This window comes from Micropterus dolomieu, linkage group LG04 (genome assembly GCF_021292245.1).
Source record: "Micropterus dolomieu isolate WLL.071019.BEF.003 ecotype Adirondacks linkage group LG04, ASM2129224v1, whole genome shotgun sequence".
NCBI lineage: Eukaryota > Metazoa > Chordata > Actinopteri > Centrarchiformes > Centrarchidae > Micropterus > Micropterus dolomieu.
Window position 1 is genome coordinate 12,562,388 of NC_060153.1, and position 11,846 is coordinate 12,574,233.

At 40.5% G+C, this 11,846-nt stretch overlaps 1 protein-coding gene across 1 annotated transcript in view; it reads right to left on the reverse strand.

The window, feature by feature from the left end:
* Positions 1-813: 813 nt before the first annotated feature.
* The window catches only part of gpr83 (G protein-coupled receptor 83), a 26,316-nt gene continuing 15,283 nt past the window's right edge, over positions 814-11,846 (reverse strand). Inside the window, exons 3-4 of the mRNA XM_046047749.1 lie at positions 2,396-2,529; positions 814-1,539 (exon numbers count right to left, since the gene is read on the reverse strand). Of these exons, the coding sequence (XP_045903705.1) occupies positions 822-1,539; positions 2,396-2,529 (852 nt within the window). The 3' untranslated portion in view covers positions 814-821. The remainder of the gene's footprint in view (positions 1,540-2,395; positions 2,530-11,846) is intronic.

Below are 11,846 nucleotides of genomic sequence, written 5' to 3' on the forward strand. Positions count from 1 at the left end.
CCAAATATCCTCACTGCTGGCATTGTATTTTGCTGTGTCGTCGTCTTTTTTAGTGAAGGCCAAACTTTTGAGCATTCGCTGCAGTCCGCCATGGTCCAGGAATATAAACCGAAGTATTCTCTTCTCGCATGCTTTGTTGACGTACTGTGTAACAAATGACATGACGTTAGGTCCCCGTAGCAGGTCCTGGCAGATAAGTGCCACTTTTTTGGATTGTAAAATACACACTGCAGTTCAATCAGAAAAGCGACTGAAATATGCAAAGAGTTAGGAACCGATAAGTGTAACCAAAATGCACAAGTCTTAACTAATCGACAGTACCTGGAAATTTGGTACTTGATTCCCAACCCTACTCCTAAATGGATCTTGCGGTGAGATTGTTTTGTCAACGGCTGTCTCCAAGATCAAAAATGAACTCATCTCGCCTGTCACTTCAACATGGAGGACAAGTTCTTAAAGTGCACAGGGGGAAAAATGGAAATTTAATCATTAACACAGGGCAAACTCCATCTGCTAAGGAAGATCGTGTGATACGATCAGAACCTCCAGAAAATGGACCTTGTCGTGTGTTTTTACATTTTTTCAAACAATGCACCAAAGAAAGATATCCTTACTTCCGAACCACTGGGAAATCCTTTTTTTGATGACAGTTTCTTCAATATACAGTTGTCACCAAACCCATCTCCTCTCCCTCTGCTACTAAAATCCTGTGTAGGCCCAGCCATACTTTGCTGAGATTTTCAAATTTCCTCTGAAACACTCAAATGGGATTAAGAATCTCAAATACCAAAATCCTATCACATTGTGGCAGTTGTTCCCAGTCAGCTTACGGCCACGATGGGCTCCACTGAGAGGATGTCGGTTCTTCCTGTGAGGGCCTGCCTAGCTGTGAAGAGCACATGTGTATCTTTTAGGTTGTGGGACTGACTGGAAGAGGGATGACTCTGCTGTGAGGAGGCGTGGCCCGGGTGGGACAAAGCATGACTTGGCCCCGAGGAGTCATGATTGTCAGGCCAGGCAGTCCTCTGACAAGGAGCGCAGGCCACTACAGGGCGGAGCTCTGGCTCCAACCCGACCGCCGCTCTCCGTTTCCTCCTGCATATGTCAAAGAGGAGCCTCAGCTCCTGGCGGAAGGTGGGATTCAGACAGCAGTAGATGAAAGGGTTGTAGCAGGTGGAGCTCATAGCCAGCCAGTGAAAGCAGAAGTAAAGGGCATTAGAGGAGTTGATAGCTTGGCTGGAGAGCAGCACCACGTAACAGTTGAGCGGGAACCAGCAGACAGCAAACACCCCGACCACCAGGAGCAACATGGCCAGCGTCCGCCGCCGCTTTCTTCTCTGGGCGGCGTGTTGAGCTGTTGTGGTGTCACCAATGGCGTTGTGGCGCAACAGCCGGCAGGCCACTGTAGTGTAGGAGGCAGTGATGATGAGGAGTGGCAGCATGTAAAGTAATATGAAGGTCAGGAGGTCAATATACTGCCAGTAGACATCTGATGGCTCGGGGAAGTCTGGGACACACAGGCTGCGCTCCTTTTCCTTACTGGTGAGGAGAATTACAGCACAGAGGAAGAGGGACAGACAAATTTGTGAGAGGGGTGAGAATTGGGTTACAGGTGAGTTTGAGGTGAGATTTATTGTTATTTTTCTGCTGATCATTTTCTTGATAAATTATTTTGTCTATATTACCAAATGGCAGAAAATAGTGAAATTGCAAATTATAACAGAGCACAAGGAGCCCAGAAACACATATATAGTTAGTCAAGTAAATCCTCACGTCTGAGCAGCGGAAGCCAGAGAGTTAGTACTTGAAAACTGACTCAAATAGTGAATCTTTTTCTTTGTAAATAGTTGCTTATTGATTTCCTGATGGTCCATTAATCGACTAATCGTTTCAGCTCTAGGTCTAGAGGACATAAGAGGGGGAAACAACTCAGATATAGACATAAAACATTACGAAATGGGTTTTAAGAGGCAAGAAGAAATAAGATGATAAAGGTTGTTCTGACTGACAATGAATCATCTTGATCTATGATATAGTGTCGAAGTCCTTACATTCATTCTGATTCTGATGTCACCATATTATGAATACGATGAAGTGATAAAGCCCATAGTGGCCATTGTAGTTATTACTCTTGTCCGTTTTGATCAAAGGAGGAAGTCTGGTGACATTGGGTCGACAAAACGTCGGACTTTTTGTCCACTGACAGTCAGCCTTGGTTTGTGCCTAAAGCTAACCAAACCTTCACCAGAGCAGTGTAAGATCACCAAAGAGTTTGTAACAGTTTTGTTAAGCACAGACAACTCAGTCCAACCTGTCCAGTCGCCTGTCTTTATATGAGCCTACATTCAGGGAAGATGCTTAATGAAGAGTGAGTGTTGAGTGTGCATCATTTTACCTGTATGTAAAAGTCAGGAGTTTTTGGTAAATCGCATGTGGGAGGGAGAAGCAGCTGGCCATTATCCAGATAACAGCGACCCAAACTCCACCTTGTGCCGGGGACATGCGAGGTCTCAGAGGATGTAAAATCACCTGGAGAAAAAAAATCACCACACAGATCAAAGTCAACAAAAACACACACACACACACACACACAGAGGATTAATACATAAAATAGATTATCCGTACATTTGTGTGTTCATCTGGGGTTTGAAGTCTAAAATCAGCTCTCTTTCCTCTTCTCGATTAAGTTACCTCGTTAAAACTGGTAACAGCAAGCTGGCTTTTCTCCCGGTTTGTTGAAGCCAAGGTTCTACAGGTAGACACCTATACCTCCATATTTCACAGAGATATGTGGTGCAAAAGTGAGCGCACAAGGAACTTGAAAAATATTTCACATAAGCCTACTGATAATGCGGATGTTCGAATGTTAATGTGTTATTCACTACAGCAAAATGTGAGCGTATGAGATTCTTTATTTGTGATTTGAAGGGGATTTTTGCACCTGCTATGAAGAATTTAAGGAAAGTGTCACTGTTAAAAAATCTACAAGTTTGCAACTCCTAAAACATTTTACTCATTGACTTACTTACAAACTTACTATTAACTTACTATTAATTACAACAACACATTCCATTGTCAAAGGTGCTCAACTGTTTTGTGCCAATAATACCTTCTTAAAAATTACTCATATCCAATTATAAATCCATAAATGTCAAGGAAGAACATTACTGTAGGTCAAGCCAATTGTGTTTGTGAAGTGTTAACGTTAGGCCATGTAATTAACTGAAAGCATTTTTTACGGTCAAAGCTGTGGCCAGTAGAAAAGAGCACACAATATTTTTTATTAACCTCTTGGTCATTTTGTTTGTGTTGTATTTTGTTATCTAAAATTAGTATAAAAAAATAAGGGAGACAGAACGTCCCTGCTGTACTGAATGTACAGACTCAAAGAACCTCGAGCATCATCCAACTGAGCAAAGAGAAAAAGGAGCTCACTTCTTTCAGGCCATATACTTTCGCCTACTCCCCAGACCTGCCATCCTCAAGCTCTCCAACACATGCCCTCTGACTTTCCCTCTGTTCTCCATAACCAGACTTCCTCACCCATCTCCACACCTGTTCCCACCTCTCTCATCAGCCCTTCTGCTTTTTCTTCTTCTTCTTCTGCTATGGTGTTTTATGGCGTTTGGAATTCTTAAGTATTGCATTATCACCACCCACTGGATTAAAAAATTTCCCAGTTGCAGTGTCCACCCAAAGTATTCCCATTCACAACATTGTCCCTTCTATAACTCAGACTCTGTTCTCTCAGTTGGTGCAAATCCTTCCCCTCAGTGTAACGTCTATCTCTTCTCCCAATATGTCCACAAAGTCCAAGAATCTGCTTGCAGCATCCAGTACCATCTTCATTATTTCTGATTTACTCTTTATTTCAACGACACAATTTACTACTATGGCAATAAATGCCAAAAATTGTTTCTTGTGCATGCAGATATTCTGATTGTCTCTATTTCTTTTCTGCTCCTGTTCCTTTTGCACTGCCACTCATTCATCCTTTCTTTCCGTTCTCATGACAAACCCACTTCTGCTCTGATCATGGTCAATTGCTTCCTTTCTTAATACTCTCCAGACATTGTGCTGACCCCGTATATTGATTTCCAGCACAGTGTATACACTACTTGCTCCTTCTATACTTTACACTTCTCACTTTCACAGTTGTTCTTCCCACACCTCCCACATTCTCTGACTCCTGACAGCAGAAACATCTTAGTGGCGCTCTCTCGTACGGCCTCACCGTGTAACATATATAATCCAAATATAGCCTTTCTGGCAATTCCCCCTCAAAGGTCAGACACACTGAGTGACTTTCCTCCTTCAGTTCTCCGAAATTACTTGCCCTCCACTGCGGTACACCACTCCTTTCTTTTTTATTTCTGACCCGAGTGGGAAACAATTCAAACTGCTATGATCTTCATACTCATTAAGTGCCTTATCTCGCTGCCGCTTTGACACACAATGATAACCATTCCACTTCTTGTTATCATGACCGACCGCACATCTCCGAGTTTTTCTCCCACAAACTTTCCGACTTCGTGTAGGGCTCTAAAAAAAATCCCGTCTGTTTATGCCACAGCTATCAACCCAACTCTCATCAGCCCTGCAGTTACTTGACCTACTCCATCCACTTCCCAACTGCAACTCATTCCCTCAGCAGCCACACACCATATGTAGCGAACAACTTCCATTGTTTGCTGCCAGATTGTTTTGTTATGTTGCATACCGCCTTGAGATTTGGTTCCCTGTTTCTGCATTCCTATTTGACCTTTTGTTTGTTCGTTAGACTTTGGATTCCTGCCTGCTCTGTACTGATTTGTTTGCTTGTGTTGAACTGCTCTCTGGTTTTGGCCCTTGCCTGCCTGCTTCATCTTCCTGCAAGCCTTTGCATCTCATTTTGTTATTAAAATCTGCATCTGCTCTGCATTTGGTTCCTGTTACCCTGCTTCCATCCACTGTGACAGTCATATTTTATATATATATTTATTTTTTGTAGAAATAACTATTTATTTTAAGCTGTTACAGGTGTTGAGGTAAAAAGTACAATATTCCACTCTGAATTGTAGTGGAGTAGAAGGGACAGAAAATAGAAACACAAGTAAAGTACTAGCAGTGTTGGGCAAGCTACTTGGAAAATGTAGTGATCTAAGCTACTAGCTACTCTACATTAAATGAAGCCTCACTACACAGAAGCTACCCCCCAGTGAAATGCAAGCTAAGCTACAGCAACGTGGCATATATATATATATATACATATATATACATATATGGAGTTCTGTATTCTATATTACATTACAGAACTCCATCTCATATAAATTAGGTTTTTTGAGCCTTAGTGCTCAAGTTATTTGCTCCATTTCACAAAGTTCCCATAGCTTTTGAATCATTATCTTGTGTGAGTTTATCAAGATTCAACTGTAATCCAGTACACCTGATGGCAGCCACTAGTAGGATTTGTAACAATTTGAAGTGCAGGATTTCCCATATGTGGTTTGTGTTTTCGGGAAGACCAGAAGAGATCTCTCTACACTTATCTGAAAAGTCTGGTTTTATTAGACTCTCACATAAAGTTTTTATCTCTTTTTTTTAATAGCTCAGAATAATGTGACATGCATCAGATCCAACTGTCTTGAATTGAGCTCTGTTTGCTCTGTTGATTCTGTTTCACAAATGTGGGTTAACCAGTCCAGAATCCAAGCATCTCACAGAACAAACTGGATACCATCTCTGCTATTAAGGGCAGATTAATCTCTTGCCACAATAGGGATCCCGCTGACAAAACAAATACTTTCTATTAATTCACATAACACAGCCTATCTCATTTTATGGTTGTAGATTAGCAAATAATGAAACGTATGCAGTGGAGCATATTATTTTTTGCTCCCCAGCTGGTACCTGTTATTGAGGGTTAAGAAGAAAACGGCATATTAATAAGAAAATCAATCACTGTTATGGGGGAAAAAAGTGAGTAATTTATGCGGACACATTCACTAGCGGGGGTGGCTTGTTTAAGATTAATCATCTGAGAATAAAAATGGTTTAAAGTGACTACCACCAGCAGCAGAGGTTACAGACATTAGATTTGCCATTTATAATGTGACCTAAGTTTGTTTAAACATTGTCTGTACATTAATGCTGTGGTGGGAGCAAAAATGTTTTGATGTGCTGGTACATCGTGAGCTGGAACTTACCATGGAAGTCAATTATTAACAAGCCAACTAACAAACACCCAAAAACAATTAAGACAGTAATTGATTTGCGTACATTCTGCCTAACCATCTGTTCATTTTAAGCACGTAAATCAGAGTGCTTCTTTGCTCAGATATCTGCACAACAAACCGGTCAAATGTCTCCATTATGAGGAGTATGTGAATTCGTTAGGTCTCAAAATAGAAGCTTTTTGGACCTTCGTGCATTAGCAGCCTAAATGGAGGCCTACATTTACAGCCCTTTTTATAAAATGAATCCTTTCCTTTCCACGATCATCTCTATTCTACCGTGTTATTTGCATACAATGGTGGATGACTGTGTATTATTATTATTATTATGTATTATAAAGCATGCTTCCTAGATGGTAATGAGGCATTATACAGTGTATACTGCATGTGGAGCCATTCCAGCACACACTCACTGAAGAAGACATTTTTTTCTCCCATGTATAAGGCAATTAGTAATAATGCAATTAGCAAAGTAGTCAAACTTTAGGAATGTAGTGACATCTTTGGGCATCTGTACATCTGTTGGACATCTGCCGGTCCCTCGGGTGCACATAGAGGCAACGGACATGAAAGATGTCATGAAATGTAATTAAAGCCTTTAGAGGAGAACATCACAGCATCTGCAGATGCTGCCTGAGGCCATCAAGTGGTATCGATGGCCTGTTGTTGTAATTGCAATATTGTCTGTGGTTGTGGCCACAGTGACATCCACAATGAGCTTGTCAAGGCTAAAACTCACCTGAAACACATTACACATTATACACAAACACACACGCACACACACACATATCTATGTTTCAGTCACAACTTTGTCCCTTGTCCTTTAACTGACAGTAAATGTTAGCAAATGTAAGCTTTTAAGATTATATGTAATCTTAATTGCATTGACACTCACTGGTACACCCATATCTCTGTTATCATGGGATGCCTGGAAAAAAACAGACCTTTACATGAAGTCATTATTCTTCATCTCAGCATGATCCCTCCCTCCAAATCAGGACTCGAGACTAATGGCGTCCTGTCATCCTGGGGACGATAGAAAATGTGTTTGGGACGGAGAGAAATATTCTGTAGGACGGCTCTAGGACGAAAGGGATTGTCTGTTTATTTATAGTTTAGTTTATAAATCTGTTTGTTTGAATTAAGCAAAATAAATATTTATTTTATCAATTTATAATCATTTATTATGTCACTAACAACTATAGAGGGTAATAAAGTAAAGAAACAACATTGTGATTTTGGGACGCTTTACGCTTAACTTCAGGACAGTTAAAACTGTTTTTCAGGACGGTTCTGGGACGGAGGTCAAAAACGTTAGTCTGGAGCCCTGCTTCAAATGCAGTACCATCTCGCACTGGCAGGATCTCACTGTAGCTGTGTTCCAAATCCATATTACATAATAATTGAATATGTAGTGTGTTCACACTGGGAACTGACACAAAATATCTCAGTATGTATGACCACTAAAATACCCTTGATTATTTAAGCCTGGGCTTTGGTGGACACTAGGGGTATGACGGGACACTTGACCCACGAAACGAGACAAGATTGGGTTCACAAGATCGAGACGAGACAAAATTTTAACACAGAAAGAAATCTTTAATGCTGAATTATATGAAAGTTTACAGTATTAAACACTTTATTTCCTGCATTCTGATGATTTATTTTGCACCAGTTGATGGTATGATTTTATGTAAAGAGAAACACAAAATTCAGGTTGCAGGTGACAATTCAAAATCTATAGCCTAACTATAACAGAATATAATGCAGTGCAGCTCTCGGGATTCTGTGTTTCTATTAGATCTGTTTCTTCTGTAGATCAACTATTCTCATGTAATATCATCCCTGCTGAGTCATGATTTAGTCTTCCCTCCTCTTCTGTGTCTTTGTTAGGGGAAGTAATCTCTTTAAATGTGGCACCTTTTCACCTAAGTGATAAATTATTCAGTTGTTATTCAGCAGGTTGTAAAAATACATGTTTTGGGTAGTGAGATATTTGTGTATATTTTTTTTTAACAGATCTCCGCAGTCCACATTGGACAAAATTCCACAAATGTGTAAAAAGGAAGTTACAAATGTGCAAAGAAGTCACTCTGCATTTTTGTGGATATGATTTTACACATCACAAATGTAAAAATACATATTTGTAGATAGTGAAACATTTGTGCAACATAGTACACCTTTGTGGATTGTTTTCTGTGGGTTACAATAAAATCTTCCATACGGGGGAAGCCAGCGCCAACCCGCGGGAGGAGCTCGTGAGCTGTAAGGTTTTCATATCGCTAATCTGTCTATACATTCTGAGTAATATTGAAACGTTTTAGGTTTTAACTTAAATCAAGAGACAGGTGTTTGTTGGTCGCTGGTGCGTGTGTCGCATTGAATATTACGTCACGGTAGTTGTGTGTGGCATTGACGACCAGCTACATTTAGGGGTGCAATTTCTGGGTACAATGGAAAATGGAGGACAAGTAGAGGCGAGGCGAGTTGAGCTGGTAATGGAAAAACGGCAAAATAGTTTTGTTGTAGGGGCTTGATTTGGTTCACTGGCTGCTATTTGTAGTAGTATGGAAATGGGACACAGCATGTGCTTGCATTTATATTTTGTCTCATTGTATCTATCTGCTATAGAATGTGGTTCACTCTATCCAGAGTAAGAAACTGGCTCAGTTAAACAATGGCATTTCATTAAAAAAGTGGAAGTGTTAAGCGTTGCAAAAATGAATAGAAGCAGATGCAGGTTGATGGAGATACTGACAATAATAAAATGCATTGCTTTACTCCTGAGGGAAATAATAAATCACAGTCAGCAACACTCCAGAAGAGAGACAAAATGATTAATGAGAGTCTGAAATCCATGTTTACTAGAGCACCCTGTCAGGGCTTATCATGTGGAAAATGTGTGATAAATTAATTCTTTCACTGTGTGTACTTCTGATTCATGTAAAGAAACCTCAATGAAAAAGGCGATTCAAGACCAATTTCAGACACAGCTATAAAACACAATTACAGTCTATAACTTGCACAGTGTCCTCAAGTATCTTCAATTTAAATAACAAGGCTATAGCTTCTTGTCCTTCTATATCCTAAGCTAGAGTGAGAGGAGAAGAGCGGGGGAGTAAAAAAGTATTTCTGATTCTGATTCTGTCAGTCTCACGATTTCATTGTTACCTTCAATACAAGAGAACTCAAGTTGAAACTGAAAAAAGACTCTTGCGCTTCTATAAAAAAAAGAAAATGTTAGATAATTCCTTGTCAAGGCCGAAACATTCATTCCAAAGAACTCATCTGCATTATGTGATGCTTTTCTCCATGTCATGCCTGTGATTCTTGTGGCAGTGTCACTAAATCTACAACTTTCTTTACTTCTGTGACTGCTGAAGCACGTTTAATAGGACAGTTTGTCTTACCCAGTTCAGCTAGCGCACCACACACACTGCAAGATGGGCAAAGCAACTTGAAAAGTGTTGGCCATCTTAGTGCCATCAGAAAACAAGATGTGAACTTCCCTGTAGCCTGACATTTTCAAGAGGCTGTTCATCCCACGTCTGCTATGTCTTTTGTTATTATTGAACAGATTTATCAGTCTAGAATGCGGACAGACGCCTGTGACACACGTATATTAAAAATGTAATCAATAACTTGTAGTGTCTGGAGTCTCCATTTATTGGATTGCAGTCTTTTTTAGAAGAGCTTCAGTAAAACATTAATATCTACTGCTTCATATGGGACCAAAGAATGGAAGGGGTCTCTGACATCAAAACAATAACAAAAGTTGTGGTTTGATGACATTGTTAAGTAGCATGGGAGTTGCTGTCTTCAACACCATCACGTTCATTACAGTCAGCTAGGGTTCCTTCTTGTACATCGTTCAGGAGGTTTTTACCAGGAGCGGAATTATCCGCAGAGGTCTCCTCCTCTCCAAAATAAATGAAACAGGTGAATAAAACATCTAAAAACACTGAATAAAGCAGTTTCACGTTAAAAATCAGTGAGCTCCTTTGAGCCAAATGATCTACAGAGGTCTCCTCTCCAAATCAGAAGGACTTAAAGACAGAAACATTGAATAAAGCATCAGACATTTGCTCAGCTTGTCCAGGCGTCCGATGACTAAAATCCTTCTTCTTGTTAAAATATCTAGCTAAAAACAACCAAGATCTAAAAAGTGTATTGTAAAAATGTGTCTTAACACAAGATAAAGCATCAATTTACGACAGATTCTGGAAAACAAACAACGCTGACGCCTGCGTAAAGGGGATATGATGCCACTGACAAGCGACCAAATGAAACGCACCGTTACCTTGATTAAAATTACAGACTTCTCTGTGTCCCCGCGACCCTGTACGCAGGATAAGCAGTTGACGATGGATGGATGGACCTCTCTGTGTTTGACAATTGCTGGAAACACGTGGGATAATGTAAGTAAATAACTCAAGATAACTCAAGTCATTTTTTGGATTTTATTTTCACTTATTACTCATTTAAAAAGTTATCAGGCCTACTTTACTATTTAAAAGTAAATAGTCACATTACTCGTTACGTTACAATTACTTTCAACCACTGCAACCCATCCATAAAAGTGATGGTTAACCTCTTCAGCAGCGCATTTTAGAAATGAATCCACTTTACTGGAACAATAATTAACCTGAGGAGTCAACAACCAGCCGAACTGAAAACACTGCAGCCTCTCAGACCAGATGATGCTGTATCATATAAGCTATTTAAAAATAATAAAAAACGAAGCAGGTCCCTCCTGACATTTTAACTAATCACGTATTCATAACAGCAGCAATGAGTATGATTTTTATGAAACATTTTGAACTAAGGTTACTGTTTTGCACATGCGTTTATAAGAGAAGTAGGCTATAAGTAGGCAGTGCTTTTACAAAACACAAAACATTGCTGAATATGGGATTCCCAAGCCTTGTGTTTCCCTCCGTTTACCCTCCCGTCCGTCCCTGTCTGTCAGTTTGTCTGGTGTGTGTGTGTTTGTGTGGGCGCGACGTCGGTCTCTCCCTCTCCCCCCTGGAACGGCTCACACCTGAAGCTGACTCCAGTAATCAACTCCTCCAGATCGTCCGCTCACCTCAGTGGTAACAAGCGCTACGGCCAACTAGTTCTGAACTAGAAGAGTTAAAATAATCTGTTTTCTGATTCCTCGCTTAATACTTGTGTTTTCCTGCCTTCGCCCTAGGAACCGCTCAGGCTGTGAAGCTGCCCTGCCCAACCCAAACTGTGTGCGGAGACAATCATCCTCCAGGAACCTTACCTTTCAATAAACCCATACTTATCTAGATAAACAAGAGTCTCTGTGCCTGCTTCTGGATCCGCTAGGTTCCCCCAACATTAACGATCTGGCCAGCAGCATGGATCCAGCAGACATGGAGGCGGACTCTGGGGCGATTAAGAACCCCATTCCAATCAAGGTTACACCAAACCAGGCTCTTTGTCAGCTACAACTTGCTTTTGATACTGTATAACACATTGATTGATTTAAAACTTGTTCTGAATGACGACAAAACAAAACTTATGTTGTTTTCCAGTGCATCAAGTCATTGCACCTTCCACCCATCACTACTTCTCAGGGCTCCGAGATTGAGTCTGTATCTCAATACAAGTATCTTGGTAAATATA